Here is an 18,916-nt window from a genome sequence, read left to right as displayed (position 1 = left end):
CATTGGTCTGGTTAAAAACAGGGCTGCTTTTCACCCAGTCAGAGTGTTGCCAACTCTGGTTGACCATATTCCTGGAGGTTGCGTCACCTGATCTTCCGCCTCCAATGGCCCTGCCCGATCAAACAGCCCTTCTCCCCCAGCCATCTCCAATATTATTGTAACTATTAAACAAGAGGAGTGGGAGGAGGCTCGTGTGGAGCATAAACACCGGCACAGACCGGTTGGTCCGAATGGCCTGTTTCTGTGCCGTACGATTTATGTGATTCTATGCAAAAGCGTGCAAAAGAAAATGAGGGGCAAAAAAAAGGTTCTTTTAACGCCCCTATGCTTTTTCTCCCAAATTGCTCCCATCAATGTCCAGGAGATTAATCTTTAATTAATCCCAAACCTGCGACCTCTTCCACCTAGAAGGACAAGGGCAGCAGGTGCATGGGGACACCACCACCTCCAAGTTCCCCTCCAAGTCACACACCATCCTGATCTGGAAATATATCGGCCGTTCCTTCATCGTCGCTGGGACAAAATCCTGGAACTCCCTCCCTAACAGCACTGTGGGAGTACCTTCACCACACGGCCTGCAGCGGTTCAAGAAGGCGGCTCACCACCACCTTCTCAAGGGGCAATTAGGGATGGGCAATAAATGCTGGCATTGCCAGCGACGCCCACATCCTATGAATTAATAATTAAAAAATCATTCCTGGAGACTCCAGGGCAGTCCCGGAGGGTTGGCAACTCAACGCAGTCACCAGACAGAACATTCCCAGTGACTGGGTGAGCTTCATTCTTACTGGGACTTCACTGCCACGTTGCCACCTGATTTTTAAAATGACAGGAAATCCCCTGGAATGAAATGACCTCCCCCAGTCCGGGACTGCAAACCTTACTGTCGCTCTGGGAAGGAAGATTAGGGAGAGTTTTCCCCCTGTGTGTGTGTTTTTTTTCCCCCAGCGAAAGAGTCGAGGTTTTCGTTCTCTGCAGAATCCCACACCCTCAAACTTTCTACCCAGCCCATCCGCTTCCGGCTCTGCCGAGACCAAGCCAGTGAGTGACATATGCCTCTTATTTCAGTCAGTCCGAGTATAAGGCACCGGCCGGGGGGAACCAACTGCATTCAAATTACACATCGGCAAAGGAAAAAAAAACACCAGAGTTGTAATGTGCAATATTCTCCTTGAAACAGACAGGTTTACATGTGATCGCTGGGGGTGTTGAATTACTCGCGGAGGCGATGACTGCAGTTTCTGAGTACAATGTACACACTTGTGGTTGTAGCGCTGTCCCTTCTCTCTTTCCTGCTGATCAAATATTGCAGGAGGTGTCGATACTGCCTGGAAACCAAGCGCCTCGATGGCAAAACCGTTCTCATTACAGGTAAGCGAGACATTTTATTGAAGTTTCTTGACGCCTGGGGGTCGTTTCAACCCCTTCAACCGGCCTCTTTGAAGGCGTGGCTCTGGGGATTGGGACTCTGTTCCAACTTACAACATTTTATTGAGGAAGTTTTACCAAGTTCTTTGAAGAAATGAAGTAACAGCCAATTTTTTTTCTTGAAAAATTCTAAATTGAAACACTGGCGGCCGAGATAAAGGTAAATCGTTCGGACCTGTTCATCACAGACACTTGTATAAATGATTCAATCAAAGACAGGGCCTGCACTCAGTAACGAAGTGAACTACCCAAGTGTCTGGGATAACTTTTAAGTGTAACATGTGCCTTATTTAATTTTTATTTAAAAATGTGGATGTGATAAACCAGTGGAAATGATGTTGAGTGAACGATTGGCAAATGGTGTTCCACAAGGATCGGTGCTGGGACCACTGTTATCCACTGTTAACATAAACGATTTCGATAAATATTGACCAGGACACCAGGGATAACACCCCATCTCCTCTTCGAAATAGTGCCACAGGATCTTTTACATCCACCTGAGAGTAGATGGAACATAGAAACATAGAAGATAGGAGCAGGAGTAGGCCATTCGGCCCCTCGAGCCTGCTCCGCCATTCAATGCGATCATGGCTGATCATCCAAATTCAGTACCCTGTCCCTGCCTTCTCCCCATATCCCTTGATCCCTTTAGCCTCAAGAAATATATCCAACTCTTTCTTGAATATATTTAATGAACTGGCCTCCACCGCCCTCTGTGGCAGAGAATTCCACAGGTTCACCACTCTCTGGGTGAAGAAATTCCTCCTCATTTCAGCCCTAAATGGCTTACCCCTTATCCTTAGACTATGACCCCTGGTTCTGGACTCCCCGGCCATCAGAAACATCCTTCCTGCATCTAGTCTTTCCAGACCTGATAGAATTTTATAGGTTTCGATGAGATCCCCTCTCAATCTTCTAAACTCCAGTGAGTATAAGCCCAATCGACACAATCTCTCCTCATACATCATTCCTGCCATCCCAGGTATCAGCCTGGTGAATCTTCGCTGCACTCCCTCCATGGCAAGAACGTCTTTCCTCAGGTAAGGTGACCAAAACTGCACACAATACTCAAGGTGCGGTCTCACCAAGGCCCTGTACAACTGTAGCAAGACATCCTTGTTCCTGTACTCGAACCCTCTTGCTACGAAGGCCAACATACCATTTGCCTTCTTAACCGCCTGCTGCACCTGCATGCTTACCTTCAGCGACTGGTGCACAAGGACACCCAGGTCTCTCTGCACTTCCCCTTCTCCCAATCTATTGCCATTCAAATAATAATCTGCCTTCCTGTTTTTGCCACCAAAGTGGATAACCTCACATTTATCCACATTATAGTGCATTTGCCATGTTTCTGTCCAATCACCCAACCTGTCCAAATCGTACTGGAGTTTCCCGACATCCTCCTCACAGCTTACCCTCCCACCCAGCTTTGTGTCGTCTGCAAATTTGGAGCTATTACATCCAATTCCCTCGTCCAGATCATTAATATATATTGTGAACAGCTGGGGTCCTAGGACCGATCCTTGCGGTACCCCACTAGTCACTGCCTGCCACTCGGAAAACGACCCGTTTATTCCAACTCTTTGCTTTCTGCCCGCCAACCAGTTCTCTATCCAAGTCAATACCTTGCCCCCAATCCCATGTGCCTTAATTTTGCACACTAATCTCTTACGTGGGACCTTATCAAAAGCCTTCTGAAAGTCCAAATACAGCATATCCACTGGTTCTCCCTTATCTATTTTACCAGTTACATCCTCAAAAAATTCCAGTAGATTAGTCAAGCATGATTTACCTTTTGTAAATCCATGTTGACTTTGTCCAATCCTGTCACTGCTTTCCAAGTGCTCTGCTATTACATCTTTTATAATAGACGCTAGCATTTTTCCCACTACCGATGTCAGGCTTACCGGTCTATAATTCCCCGCTTTTTCTCTACCACCTTTTTTGAATAGTGGGGTAACATTAGCTACCCTCCAATCCATGGGTACTGTTCCAGAGTCTATCGAGTTCTGGAAGATGACCAGTAATGCATCTATTATCTCTAGGGCCACTTCCTTAAGTACCCTGGGATGTAGACCATCAGGCCCTGGGGATTTATCGGCCTTCAGTCCCATCAATTTTCCTAACACCATTTCCCTACAAATACTGATTTCTTTCAGTTCCTCCCTTTCATCAGACCCTATGTTCCCCGGCATCTCTGGGAGGTTATTTGTGTCCTCCTTTGTGAAGACAGAACCAAAGTATGTATTTAGTTGGTCCGCCATTTCCTTGTTTCCCATTATAAATTCCCCTGATTCTGACTGTAAGGGACCTACGCTTGACTTCACCAATCTTTTTCTCTTCACATATCTATAAAAGCTGTTACAGTCAGTTTTTATGTTCCCTGATAGCTTACTCTCATATTCTATTTTCCCTTTCTTAATTAATCCCTTTGTCCTCCTTTGTTGACTCCTAAACTGCTCCCAATCCTCAGGATTATTGCTTTTTCTAGCCAATTTATATGGCCTCTCCTTGGATCTTATGCTATCCCTAATTTCCCTTGTTAGCCACGGTTGACCTCGGTTTAACATCTCACCTGAAAGGCGGCACCTCCGACAGTGCTGCACTCCCTCAGTACTGCACTGGAGTCTCAGCCTGGATGTTTGTGCTCAAGTCTCTGGAGTGGGACTTTGAACCCACAACCTTCGGACTCGGAGGCGAGAGTGCTACCCACTGAGCCATGGCTGAGGTGCCAGAAGGTGTGGTAGCTGGGGTTTATTCTCGGCTTGGATCAGTGGAAGCACTCTCATCTGAGTCAGAAGGTTGTGGGTTCAGGCCCTACTTCCTTCTTTCTTTCTCTTCCTCCCCCTCCCCCACACTCCCACACCCCCACCCTCACCCTCACACCCCCTACTTTCTGGAGTTCCCTCCCTAAACCCATCTTGCTACTTCTCTCCACACTTTAAAAGCCCTCTCTTTTTGACTTAAACCTTTCACTATTGCTCTATGTACATCTCTCTCTCTACATAAATGCATGCAATCCCCAAAGCACTGGTCAAAAGTCCTGAAACTTCATGTAATATTTGACTTACTGTAGAACAGTAGCCTTGCTCAGCTTTGTGTTGTAAAATACTGCTCCTCTCTGTTTCTGAAACCTGCCTTGTGGTTGTAAACTCATTCGACCAACAGCTCTGGAGAGGTGTAAACCAGAGCCCACATGTCACAGGATAGTGTCAAAATGAAATCATCGCTTGTGAGGCAGAAAGCAAGGGCATCATGTCAGATTGTTCTTTTACCTCTGAGACTCGGGGCTGGATTTTACTCACCGAGACGCGTTGGGGGCGGGACTGCCTTCCGGATTCTAGTCCCGCCCCCAGCGACATCCGATGCACAGACGCTATTTTCCCCTGATTGGCCTTGTTAAGCCCACCCTGTGGGCTTGCCGGCCAATTAAGGGAAATCCGGTGTCAGATGATGTCAGTTGATGATGCTTCATCTGCCGGTTTTCTTAAAGGCACATGAACCATACATTTTTGACATGATTTGACAGTTCAATGCTGTCAAACACTGACGATCACTGTACACAGGTGAACCCTTGCACCCAGGCTCTCCAGTGAGTCTCTCCTTAGGATGAAACAGATGGCAGCTGCAGGTGAGGGTACAGAAGCGATTTATCACTTCTCCCATTGAGGTGAGGCCACTCAAACACTTCAAAGCTTGTCACCTATAGAAAAATCTAAACACATTAAAAATGAGTTTCCCAACATTTCCTTACCTCTGATACTCACCAGTGTCCCATTGCATCCTTCATGCCACTTCTGCAACTGTCATCTATACACCAACATAACAGCAGACACACAGCACGCCTCTCTTACCCTGGGAGCAGAAATGGGAAAAAGTGGCTCTAATTCTCTTCCCGCCGCTAGGAGTCAGGTCCCTGCGCAAATCAGGGACCCGATTCCCGGGAAGATTGGTTGGAGGCAGGTTGGGAGCGGGTTCGGGACCCGCTCCCATTCTTTTTGACTTTCCCAGCAGTCCCACCTCCAAACCGCCTCCTCAGGGCTGGTAAAATCCAGCCCAAAGGATCCCATTCAAATCAGAAGTTACAGGTCACGTCTCTGTAATGGCTGCTCAAAATCATGTGCAGTAGCCCTTTAGACGTGCATAAGCTGTTTGGCTAGTTTTATTGCAAGTCATGCAATCATCACTTCTAAAAGTTTAGATTAGAATGGAAGTAACCCTCGTATTTAAGGCTACCATCTGTCTGGTTTAGGATTAGACAGTCTGGCTCTTGAGTGAAATTTACAGAATGTAAGCCAGACATGAACATTTTTTTAAAATGTCTATTGTTTCCACTTCTGTGCCTTTTATGATGTAGAGGGATTAATTATTGCAGAACTGTCTGTATTGGACAATGAACGATTTTCAGTCCTGAGCCTCATGCTTGAGTATCAACTCATGCCAAAAACATAAAACATGGCTAAAAATAGCAAACTGTGTGTGTTTGACAGGCTGCGCATAACCAAGTGGCATTAATATAGTCAGCTCTATTCTTGCCATCTTTCTTGACATTTGGATTTTCTTGCTTTCTTGAGGCAGCAGTGACAGTCCACTATTCTAGAGTGTGTAGGTTTAATAGGGGGCTTTCTTCTTCTTAGGCAGCCCCTCGGAACCGAGGATGACTTGCTTCCACACTAAAAATGAGTTCTCAGGTGACTGATGAGTCCAATGCGGAACTTACAGTTTCTGTCACAGGTGGGGCAGATGGTGGTTGAAGGGGCGGGTGGGTGGGGTGCTTGGGTTGACGTGCGCTCCTTGCGCTGTTTGCGCTTGGCTTCCGTTGCTCCCGGCGAAGAGACTCGAGGTGTTCGGCGCCTTCCCGGATGCTTCTCCTCCACTTTGTGCGGTCTTGGGCCAGGGATTCCCAGGTGTCGGTGGGGATGTTGCACTTTTTCAAGGAGGCTTTGAGGGTGTCCTTGAAGCGTTTCCTCTGCCCACCTGGGGCTCTCTTGCCGTGTCGGAGCTCCGAGTAGAGCGTTTGTTTTGGGAGTCTCGTATCGGGCAGGCGGACAATGTGACCTGTCCATCGGAGCTGATCGAGCGTGGTCAAAGCTTCGATGCTGGGGATGTTGGCCTGAGCGAGAACACTGATGTTGGTGCCCCTATCCTGCCAATGGATTTGCAGGATCTTGCGGGGCTTTCACTGATGCAGTAGGTGTTGGGATAGTCCTGCCGACATAGTGATCACTTGCTCACCAGCCACTGAAAGAAATGTTGACTGCACATGAAATTGCAGTTCTGAAGTGCAAGGGTGGGAAATTGCAATCTCTTGCCAATATTCCACCCAGTGCAGAAGAATTGGTAGGCCTGCTTTTATTTTTTTTAACTCTCATGAATTTTCCATCCACAAAAAAAGGCCAGCAGCTCAAAGGCCTAGAACTTGGGCCACCCTTCTCTGGTGGTCATGTAAGTTGAATTTTAATTTCATTATGTGGGATTCCTGGATTTTTACCAGTATTTTGGGCTCCACATTTTTGCAATTTGGCTTATCTTTTTGTGAGAATTGAAATTTAAGGGCCTTGTCCAGTACATCGATACAACCAAGAGTCCCAATGGGACTTAGTGGGTTATAACTTCAGCTGTTAATATACCCAGTATCTCCGTCACTTGTACTGCAGGCAAACCAAAAGTATACAAAGGTTTGTCTTTACGGAATGGCAGATCGTAACATTTCTGAAGGCAGACCTGAGCACTGGAGATGCAAAGCTTCTTTAAGGAGGAGTGACTCTGGAACAATCTGGAAAGTTTAGAAATATTAGTAATTGTTACGAGTTACAATTGATTCTCGATTTTTGTACCGTGTGAAGGTAGCACACATGGTATAACACAGCACATAACATAGTCTAAATGTACGCAATAATAGCTTGCATTTATATAACAGCCCAGATATTCCAATCCCTATGGGTGAGTACGCTCTGTAGGGACATCAGAAATGCTGGTTTCAGGCATGCACTGTGCATGCGCTGGAAAACAGCATTTTCCGATCTGTCAAGAATGCTCGACAGATCCTCCGGCTGCCCTGGAGAAGGGCCTCTGCGGGCGGATAGTTCCGCTTTTTGGAGACCCTCCGCCTGCAGAAAACCCTTACAATTCTTATGCATGGTAAAAGCAGGGGCGTAAGGCCTACTTTTACCAGGATAAGAGTTCAAAAAAGTAAAAAAAAGTTTTTTCACTGATTTATCATTTAAAAATATTTTTTTAAAAGATAAGTTTATTTTTAGCCCTGTAAAAAACTTTAATTATTTTTTTCAAAAAATTAAATTTTTGTCATTTCAAGTCTTTTTAAAAATGTGATTTAAAAAAAAATGTATTTAAAGTTTTACTATGTTTTTGGGGTGATCGCCATTCATATATTTGACAGGTCTTCCTGTCAAATGTATGAAGGGAGATTCCCTTCTGTGATTGGCTCCCCATGGCCCACGTGATCCCAGGGGCGCTGCGAACTACCTGCACCCCTGGGATACGTGGGCCCTGCGCACCGGCAGTTTGGAGAGGCCCAGGATTGGAAGCGTGCGCCTCCCGGGAGCCCTCAGGTAAGGGCGTAGGTTTTTCTTCTCGCGGGAGCCTGCGATCGGACAATACGGGCCAATGTCTTTAAGGTTCCAAGGTGCTTCTGGGGTGTAAGGAGAAATGGATGCCAGGCCAAAGGAAGAGAGAGTAGGAGGGGTGACTGAAAGCTTGGCCGAAGAGGTGGCCTTTAAGGAGGATCATGAAGGAGGGGAGATGAAGAGGCGGAGGGGTTTAGGTAGGCCGTTTCAGAGCATGAAGCCTAGGAGCTGAAGGCACAGCTGCACAAGGGAGATGAGGATGCACAAGAGGTTGGAACTGGAGGAAAGGTGAGTTTGGTGCGAGGGGGAATTGTAGGACTGGAGGAGGTTCGAGATAGAGGAGGGCAAAGCCATGAGGACAGTTAAACGTGAGGAGAATTTAAAATTCTGGGAGTTCGGGAAGCCACTGTAGGTCATCAAGGACAGTTGATGGGAGGGCAAGGCCTGCTGCAAGATAAGATACGGGTGACAGAGTTTAGGATGAGCTATAGTTTACAGAATGCTGAGGATAGGAGGCTGTTCAGAAGCATATTCTAGTCTGGCGGTGACAAGGGCATGCATGTCACTGGTTGACATGCTCAGGCAGTGGTGGGCGACGTTATGGAGATGAAAGCAGGTAGTCTTTGTGATGGAGAGGATGCGGGGTCAGAAGCTCAGTTCAAGGTCGAGGCTGTGAAAAGCCCGAGACTTCACTGGTATTTAATCCACAACTCAATTGCTGTTTGGGTTGAATAATTTCCATCAGGCTTACTCCTAACTTCCTAATTTTTAATCGTTCCCCAGTACAGTATCTGAACCCTTCACCATACTTTGCCTGAAGCAAGTTTGAGAATTCTCTTCCTAACTGTAAAGTTGAAACGAGTCCCATCCTCATCCAATGACAGCAAGAGCAACTCTCTTAACTTCTGCTCGTGACTTAAGTTACTGATGCCGACAATCGTGTTTTGGTAAATGTGGGAATAATTATTGTCCTTCACATTGCAGGTGGGAGCTCTGGAATTGGTAAAGAAACGAGCATTGACCTGGCAAGACGGGGAGCGCGGGTCATTATTGGGTGCCGCAACGCAAAACGAGCAGAGGCAGCGGTGAAGGATATCAAGCAGGCGAGTCGCAGCATGAACGTGCACTTCAGGAAATTGGACCTCTCCAGTCTACGGTCCATAAGGGAATTTTGTCAGGACTTCTTGGAGAAAGAGAAGCGATTGGACATTTTAATTAATAATGCCGGTCAGTCAGTCAGTCAACATTGAACTGGGGAAACCTAGTCATCGTCTGAAAGAGAAAGACAAGCTAATGTGTCGGCGATAACCTTTCATCAGAGCTGAACTTATTAACGAGAGAGGGGGTAAAAATCAGCCCAGCTTCTTGTTTAAAATTATTATCCAGTGATCTCTATAGAGAAATGAGCACGTGTGGATGTCTGGAGAAGATGGCATTTGGTTTACTTGCGATACTTCGTGGTAAAATATCTTGGTGGCATTCACTGTTTAAGAAGAATGGCCACTTGGGGTAGGTGCTTGTGGAACCAACCCCACGGTGCCTTTAGGGGTAGAAGGGAGACAAAGGCGGGGGACAGAAATGTTGAGATTAGCCTACTGTTTCCTCGAGAATGTATTCAAGGGCTTTCCAGAGGGTGGTACTTCTACTTCATAATCAGTCATTGGTCATTGTATATAAACATCCCATAAAGAAAGCAAGAAAGACCTTATTATGCGAGGTTATCCACTTTGGTGTCAAAAACAGGAAGGCAGATTATTATCTGAATGGCAATAGATTGAGAGAAGGGGAAGTGCAATGAGACCTGGGTGTCCTTGTGCACCAGTCGGTGAAGGTAAGCATGCAGGTGCAGCAGGCGGTTAAGATGGCAAATGGTATGTTGGCCTTCGTAGCGAGAGGGTTCGAGTACAGGAACAAGGATGTCTTGCTGCAGTTGCACAGGGCCTTGGTGAGACCACACCTTGAATATTGTGTGCAGTTTTGGTCGCCTTATCTGAGGATGTTCTTGCCTTGGAGGGAGTTCAGCGAAGATTCACCAGGCTGATACCTGGGATGGCAGGAATGACGTATGAGGAGAGATTGGGTCGATTGGGCTTATACTCGCTGGAGTTTAGAAGAATGAGAGGGGATCTCATTGAAACTTATAACATTCTAACAGGACTAGACAGATTAGATGCAGGAAGGATGTTCCCAATGGTCGGGGAGTCCAGAACCAGGGGTCACAGTGTAAGGATAAGGGGTAAGCCATTTAGGACAGAGATGAGGAGGAATTTCTTCACTCAGAGAGTGGTGAACCTGTGGAATTCTCTACCACAGAAGGCAGTAGAGGCCAATTCATTAAATATATTCAAGAAGGAGTTGGATATATTTCTTAAGGCTAAAGGGATCAAGGGATATGGGGCAAAAGCAGGGACAGGGTACTGAATTTGGATGATCAGCCATGATCGCATTGAATGGCGGAGCAGGCTCGAGGGGCCAAATGGCCTACTCCTGCTCCTATCTTCTATGTTTCTATGACTTCAGGATGTCCCAAAGCGCTTTGCAGCCACTGAAATATTTTTGAAGGATAGTCACTGTTTTAACATTTCACCGTAACCCAGAACCTGAAAAAGTCCTGTTTATTCCTACTCTCTGTTTTCTGTCCATTAACTCAATCCATGCTAATATATTCCCCCCAATACCATGAGTCCTAATTTTGTATAATAACCTCTTGTGTGGCACCTTATCAAATGCTTTTTGAAAATCCAAATACACTACATCCACTGGTTCCCCCTTATCCATCCTACTAGTTACATCTTCAAAAAACTCTTAACAGATTTGTCAAACACTATTTCCCTTTCATAAAACCACGTTGACTCTGCCTAATCATATTATGATTTTTTAAGTGCCCAGTTAACATGTCCCTGATAATAGATTCTAGCATTTTGCCTACTACTGATGTCAGGCTAACTGGCCTATAGTTCCCTATTTTTTTCCCTTCCTCCTTTCTTAAATAGCAGGGTTATGTTTGCTACCTTCCAATCCTTGGGGACTGTTCTAGAATCTAGGGAATTCTGGAGGATTAATACCACTGCATCCACTATCTCTGCAGCTACCTCTTTTAAAACTCTAGGATGCAGGTCGTTAGGTCCAGGGGATTTGTCGCCACTTGGTCCCATTCATTTCTCCAGCACTATGTCTTTACCTATATTGATTTCTTTAAGTTCCTCATTCTCTCTAGACCCTTAGTTCCCCAGTATTTCCAGAATGTTTATTGTGTCTTCTACCATGAAGACAGATACAAAGTATTTGTTTAATGTGTCTGCCATTTCCTTGTTGCCCATTATAATTTCTCTTGTCTCTGCCTCTAATGGGCCCACGTCTACTTTTAATAATCTCTTCCTATTTACATACCTATAGAAGCTTTTACAGTCTGTTTTTATGTCTCTCGCTAGTTTACTCTCATATTCTATTTTCCCTTTCCTTATCAATTTCTTGAACCTCCTTTGCTGAATTCTAAAATCCTCCCAATCCTCAGGCTTACTACTTTTTTGGCAACATTTTAAGCCTCTTCCTTTGATCTAATACTATCTTTAACTTCTCTTGTTAGCCACAGTTTGACCACTTTTCCTGTGGGGTTTTTGTGCCTTAAAGGAATGTATATTTGTTGTAAATTATGTATTAATTCTTTAAATGCTAGCCATTGCTTCTCTACCGTCATACCTTTTAATGTAGCTTCCCAATCTACCTTAGCCAACTTGCCCCTCATACCTACATAGTTTGCTTTGTTTAGATTGAAGACCCTAGTTTCGGATTTAACTAAATCACTTTCAAACTCTGAGTGAAGATCTGAGTGCCAATGGGACATCTGGTGGATTTCAGGCTTTTCGAATGGGTGGCCATGGATTTTACCGTCTTTGATCCCTGCTACAGGGAAATGTCCCGGTTGTCACCAATGTTGTTACCAAGTTTACATGGGCAATTTTCACCAAGGTAAAAAAACAGCCAACATCATATCTAGAGTGATTCTGAAGGAATGGTTCCTGCCAAATAGCTCCACTCTAATCAGGAAGGAATCTCGACAGTTCGGTTATTGCAGAGCTTTGCGTTAAGGAATATGGAAGTCCAGGATGACTTCTGATCATTCTGAATATATATGCAAAGGTTCAGTAGAACTATTCATGGCGTTTCCAGACGCTATCGCTGGAAAATAACAGGTGATGGCCTCTTCTATACTTACACTACTTCCCCCAGATTCCTTCAGCCCAGGAGGTTTGGTCATGTCGTGTTATTGGGGCAGCATTTCAATCTACCAATAGACGCCCTTCTTGTCACAAGCAATGGGTGCACGAGCGTGGGAAAGGCAAGTAAGTGATCCTCCAGAGTGTCACACATTGGCTCACATGAAGGCAGAGGAGCTGTTCAAGGACAAGGAACCGGTCCTTTCAAAACTTCTCGGTGTTAGATTAAAAAAGAAAGAAAGACTTGAATTTATATAGCACCTTTCACGACCTCAGGACCAAAGCGCTTTACAGCCAATGAAGTACAGTCACTGTTGTAATGTAGGAAACGCTGCAGCCAATTTGTGCACAGCAAGCTCCCACAAACAGCAATGTGATAATGACCAGATAATACTGTTTTTGTTCTGTTGATTGAGGGATAAATATTGGCCCAGACACCAGGGATAACTCCCCTGCTCTTCTTCAAATAGTGCCATGGGACCTTTTATATCCACCCGAGAGTGCAGACGGGGCCTCGGTTTAACATCTCGACCGAAAGACGGCGCAGCACTGCACTGGAATGTCAGCCTAGATTTTTGTGCTTCAAGTTTCTGGAGTGGGATTTGAACCCACAACCTTCTGACTCCAGTGCAAGAGTGCTACCCACTGAGCCACAGCTGACCCGTCAGGAACTTAAGTTGTGAAACCCAATGAAAGGAGTAAAAAAGAGCAGATATTGAGCAAGAAAGTCATACTTTTACCTCTGCTTAGCTCAAGCTCTTCATGCAGTCACCAGCCCCTTTATTAGTCAAACAGCCAACACTGAGGAGAGGAGAGGAGAGGAGGCGCATGGATGAATTTGACTTTGGCTTTTTTTTCACCCAGATGTATTCTATTCTTCAACACCAAATCACAGAAATTGGTGACTACTTGAGACTACTCGGATCCTCCTTTTTGTTTGCTGCGGTTGTATTCGTCTCTGCCCCCTGTCAGGGATGGGGATAAACTCCGCATTTATGCTGTCGCTGGGGAAAGAATTTTACGCAAATGAATCCCTGAATGCTTCTGAAAGCATAAACCGCAAGAACAAGGGAGGAGTGAGGTGCACCAGCCGATGCATTTGTTAACTTTGGATTTTTTTTTAGCATCTGTCTTAACACTGGCTCTGTGGTCAGAGCTTCTGTCCCCTGGGACCTGCAAACTATACCTTTTGTATACTGTTGTCTTGGCAGTGGTGTATATTTGAGGAGCTACTAATCCCACTGCTTTGCTTAGCAGATTTAAAGCAGACTTTCACATCCTATACATTCTCTTCGAAATGGTGGATAGCACCAAACAGTGATTTACAGACTAAAACAACAAATATTTTATTAACAAAGAAATAGCAATATGAGGTGCAAAAACAAAAAGTACAATACATATAAATGAGCCATAAAATTGGTCAGTTACTCTTTGTAAGACTGAAAAATCTCTGTTTGGAAAAGAAATGAAGAGCGTTCTTTTTATGGTCTGTTGAATTCACCCTAACTTTGTCCTCTCCTGATCAAATTTTCAATCACTCTGAGGGAGGATCTGCTTCCTTGAACTCTTCAGTTCAATCATCAGTTTTTGAAAGAACTCTGCTATTTCAAAACCCCTGCGCTTAAACCCATTTGAGTGTCAAAAATAGCACTTCTGTTAACCGCTTGATGTTCAGCTTCCAGGAGAAATAACTTTGTACTCGTATCCAATTAACAGAAAACAGATGCCACAAATGCACTGGTGAATATCTAAGAGAGGAATAATTCACACTTCTGCATGTCCAGGACTTTGCAAGCTAAAAAATTATTTGAGCAAAAGGCAATACCAATAAATAAATTGGGAAAATGTCCAAATTTGGTCTACTGATTACACCATCAAGGGATATGGGGAGAAGGCAGGGACAGGGTACTGAATTTGGATGATCAGCCATGATCTCATTGAATGGCGGAGCAGGCTCGAGGGGCCGAATGGCCTACTCCTGCTCCTATCTTCTATGTTTCTATGTAATCCCATCTTTAAGTAACCAGAGCGATTCAAACTTTGCTTCTTTCTGAAAGCAAGACGGGTTAATGTTTTGTCTGGATGAAGGGCAGCATCTGGAAATTGCAGCTCTGATGAAAGGACCAGCCCAAAGGGGGGCTATTCTTTCTCTTCGAGATGGCCTCTGACCCTTTCCATTTTCCGTCTTTAGCATGCCGACATTTGTGTAAGATCTGTAATCTTCTGTGTATTTTCCATAGGAATTGGTTCTTGTTCCACTGTGACCGAGGATGGTTTTGCCATGTGCTTTGGTGTGAATCACCTTGGCCACTTTCTGCTCACCAACCTTTTGCTTGTTCGCCTGAAGGAATCCGCCCCGAGTCGTGTGGTAAACGTTGCTTCAGGCGTCTACAAGATAGCAACAATGGACTTCACCAGATTCAGAAAAGCTTCCCGTCCGTTTGCCTCTTACAGCAGCAGTAAGCTGGCAAACATTCTGTTCACCCAAGAATTGTCGCGTCGACTGGAAGGGACTGGCGTTGCTGCATTCTCTCTGCACCCAGGTAAATCAGACTTTCCACAATGCCTGTGGATCAAAGTATTGGTGTCTGTGCTCTCGCCCTCTCTATCTCACTTGCTCTCGTGCCCTCTCTGTCTCATGCTACATTTCATTCTCTCTCTTTTAGCCTATAAGAGAAGTATAGGCCATACAGACCGGAGAATCACAGACTCAATTGCTAGTTTGTGCCAAGTTAGCTGACTTTATGTGGGACTGCGGTCGAGGTTAGGCTGAGGGAGAAAATCCGCTCCTGATTGCTTTCGGGTGAAAGTACATGTCAGGAGAGGATCAGACTCCACTGCGATGCTCTCAGTGATATAGTCCGTCTCCTCTCCAAGATGATGAATGGCCATTGGAATGAGGTAGCAGAGGGCTACCTGTGCCTGTGGAACTCCATTGCAGCAAATGTCAGCACCTTCAGGAGAAAGGGAAGAGTTGGGGGGTGGAGTATAATCCTAATAGAGCAAAAAACAAATCGTGTTGTGGGGGACTGGCTTGCAGGTTGCATCGGTACGCTCATTCACCTCTGGGACCTGGATTTAAATGCAACCCAGTCTAATGGACAATAATCTCTTTCTGCTGACTGTCAAGGGTCCTACATGAAATGTCTTTGAGCAGGTTCAATGCTGCTTTTAGCGGGCAAAAATCAACGGCACAAAAGCAACTTCATTTGGTACTGAACCGTGGAATCTTGATGCCAAGAAGTCGGAGGGATGTCTCGTATGAGCGGGTTTTAATAGAATAAATAAAGAGAAACTGTTTCCACTGGCGGGTGGGTCGGTAACCAAAGGGCACAGATTTAAGATAATTGTCAAAAGGACCAGAGGGGAGATTTTTTTTACACAGCGAGTTGTTGTGATCTGGAGTGCTCTGCCTGGAAGGAAGCAGATTCAGTAGTAACTTTCAAAAGGGAATTGGATAAATACTTGAACAGGAAAAATTTGCAGGGCTGTGGGGAAAGAGCAGGTGGGCGGGACTAATTGGAGAGCTCTTTCAAAGAGCCGGCACGATGGGCGGAATGGCCTCCTTCTGTGATGTATCATTCTATGATTCTAATCAGATTTGTTTTTCACTCTGCTGATTTGAAAGGGCGAGTGTCCGTTTGCTGAGTTTAACCCCGAAGGCGGAATATATTACCACTTTAGCATCGTTAGGCACTGGGTTGCACTCGCACCCATACAAAACTTACGGTTCCGGTCTTGGCTCCCGACCTGTCTCCAGAGGAGGAGTGGCAGGAGCTCCCCTGAAGGAGGCAGCCTCAACGTTTGGGGTTTAACAGTGCAACTCGTGCAGAATCAAACCCACTTTAAAAAGTGCTTGCTGTGATATCCTGAGTACTTATTAAACCGACGCTGAACTGTGTTAAATGGCGAGAGTCTGCAGAATCTTCAGTGCACTTGAGGTTGTGATGCCCGAAAACAGAGCTGCACTCGTGGTGATGTGTGTGCATGTGTCGACTGCTTTCCTGGCCAGGTCTGTATAAGCCTCGCACCATCATCCCTTTTGTCATTTAATCTCTCCTGCCTTCCATCCTATCACAGGCCTTCCCTTTTGTTCTTTCCTCCCCTCCTCCCTGCCTCTGCACTTGCTTAAAAATCTGTTCAGTTACAGCACGGAAGGAGGCCATTTCGGCCCATCGTGTCCGCACCGGCCAACAAAGAACTCTCCAGCCTAATCCCACTTCCCAGCTCTTGGTCCGTAGCCCTGCAGGGTAGAGCATCCCAAGAGAACAGACAAACATTTCTCCTTCCGCATTCAAAGGCTGATAATATTAAGGTCCTGATGAATTGAATGACTCTTGTCAGATGTTGATGTGATGTTTGGTTTGAATTTCCAGTCGGTAAATCCTCCCCTTCTAATACCTGAATCAAGATGGTGGCACCCAGAACCTCCCGCCTTCCTGCACAAAGATGGCAGCCATTAGCCTGGCCTGTGACCGGGAGAAACCTCGAAGCTGGAAATGCGGGACGTTCATGTTATTACCCGGGGTTTGCAGCCTACGTCAATTGTTTATAAAGCCTTCCCGCCCAGCCGCCGGTCCATTACTCCACTCCACCCGGCTGCCTCTTACTGATTTACATCTCTATAACTTTTTCCAGTTCTGACCAAGGGTCATCGACCTGAAACGTTAACTCTGTTTCTCTCTCCACAGATGCTGCCCTGACCCGCTGAGTATTTCCAGCATTTTCTGTTTCTATTTAAGCAAAGAGGAACCTGGCTGGAGCTATCCTGTAGTTGCTTGCTTCCTATGCATAAATAACGCTTGGTTGATTTTTTGTTCTTGTTTAAGTTTTTTGACATAGATTTCACCTTGAACTCATTCTTCTTTTAGGTTATGTTTCGACCAATCTGCTGAGCAACCAACCTTTCCTGGCCAGGATGGTCCTGTGCCCCATCATGTACCTGTTCTTCATCTCGAGCGAGGCGGGGGCGCAGACCTCGGTCTACTGCGCCGTGTCCGATGAAGTACTCCCGCACAGTGGTGGTTTCTTCAGTAACTGTCGACTGACTGAGCTCTGGCGCCATGCCACGGACACCGGTGTAGCCAAGAAGCTGTGGGAGACCAGTGAGCAACTCGTTGGACCAAAAGCTTAAAAGTTACCAGTTACTTCTAATAGCTGTGACAGTTCAAGCTTTTCCCATGAACGCTTTTCTCTTTCAGAAGAACCGACGCTGATCTCTCTCGGCCACCGGTTTGGCATCTCTTGCGATCTAAACTCTTTTTTTTATTCGTTTATGGGATGTGGGTGTCGCTGGCAAGGCCAGCATTTATTGCCCATCCCTAGTTGCCTTTGAGAAGGTGGTGGTGAGCCACCTTCTTGAACTGCTGCGGTCCGTGTGGTGAGGGTACTCCCACAGCGCTGTTACGGAGGGAGTTCCAGGATTTTGACCCAGCGACGATGAAGGAACGGCGATATATTTCTAAGTCAGGATGGTGTGTGACTTGGAGGGGAACTTGGAGGTGGTGGTGTTCCCATGCGCCTGCTGCCCTTGTCCTTCTAGGTGGAAGAGGTCGCGGGTTTGGGAGGTGCTGCCGAAGAAACCTTGGCAGGTTACTGCAGTGCATCTTGTAGATGGTACACACGGCAGCCACGTTACGCCGGTGGTGGAGGGAGTGAATGTTTAAGGTGGTGGATGCGGTGCCAATCTCTGTGCCTCTTTATTTCTGCCTTACAGACATTACTTCCAGTTAACAGTAGGAAAGATGTTGGACAAATTCTATACTGCACAATACATCCACCTGGAGTATCCAGTTAAACGGTTTAAGTTTCCTTTCCAACTTTTCCGACAATTTTATGAAATACCCACATCCATCACCCTAGGGGAACTTGCACAGAATGCAGAAGCTAAATGCACCTGGAGTTCAATAGCCTGCACGAGTTTTCTGCTCTTTTGTCCGAGTTCTGAAGACTGCAGGAACATTATTACTTGTTTTAATTCTTTTTGAAAGGCAGGGCTGTCGAGCCAAAGCAACAGAGAGCTCGTCCAGGAACCATCGGGAAACAGGCCGGGTCTCTCGTCTCTGGAAGAGAGCAGACTGAGATGTGACCCGAAGGAGGTCTTTAAGATTATGAAAGGGTTTGATAGGGTAGACGCAGAGAAGATGTTTCCACTTCTGGGAGAGTCCCAAACTCGGGGACGTCAGCAGTGTTCGCGGCAGCGCAGCGCTCTGGAGCTCCCGCGCAGTCGGCTCACCGGCTTTTGAATAGGAAAATTTGTGCACGCGCAGTATTTTGAATGGGGCCGCGCAGTCCTTTAAAGGGGCCGCGCCCCCTCCCCCCAAAAAATGAAAGGGAACCCGAACATTGGCCATAAGACTACTAAATATATACTGCACTACACTATAATATAGAAGAATAAATCCAATCAGGAATTCGGGAGAAACTCCGAATGGTTAGAAGGTGGAACTCGCTACCACAGGGAGTGGTTCAGGCGAATAGCATAGATGCCTTTCAGGGGGAGCTAGATAAGTACATGAGGGATAAAGGAATAGAAGGATATGTTGATAGGGTGAGATGAAGTAAAAAGAGTGGGAGGAGGCTCGAGTGGAGCATAAACACTGGCATTAGACCAGTTGGTCCGAATGGCCTGTTTCTGTGCTGTTAATTCTATGTTTACCGACCTCCCTGCCCCCACCGGTTCAT

The 18,916-nt window shown here is 45.9% G+C and overlaps 1 protein-coding gene across 1 annotated transcript; it reads left to right on the top strand.

Moving 5' to 3' along the window:
* Positions 1-754: 754 nt before the first annotated feature.
* Positions 755-18,520, top strand: LOC147103590 (retinol dehydrogenase 14). Its single transcript, XM_086012036.1, has 4 exons — positions 755-1,371; positions 9,000-9,242; positions 14,473-14,775; positions 17,104-18,520. The coding sequence occupies exons 1-4, from the start codon at positions 1,251-1,253 to the stop codon at positions 17,364-17,366; spliced, it is 930 nt and encodes a 309-aa protein (XP_085868162.1). The 5' UTR covers positions 755-1,250; the 3' UTR covers positions 17,367-18,520.
* Positions 18,521-18,916: the final 396 nt, after the last annotated feature.

The sequence above is a fragment of the Somniosus microcephalus genome, chromosome 19 (assembly GCF_052327205.1).
Source record: "Somniosus microcephalus isolate GS21.2 chromosome 19, FLI_Smic_1.0, whole genome shotgun sequence".
Classification (NCBI taxonomy): Eukaryota; Metazoa; Chordata; class Chondrichthyes; order Squaliformes; family Somniosidae; genus Somniosus; species Somniosus microcephalus.
The sequence above is the reverse complement of the archived record's forward strand: the minus strand, read 5'-3'. Positions and strand labels throughout refer to the sequence as shown.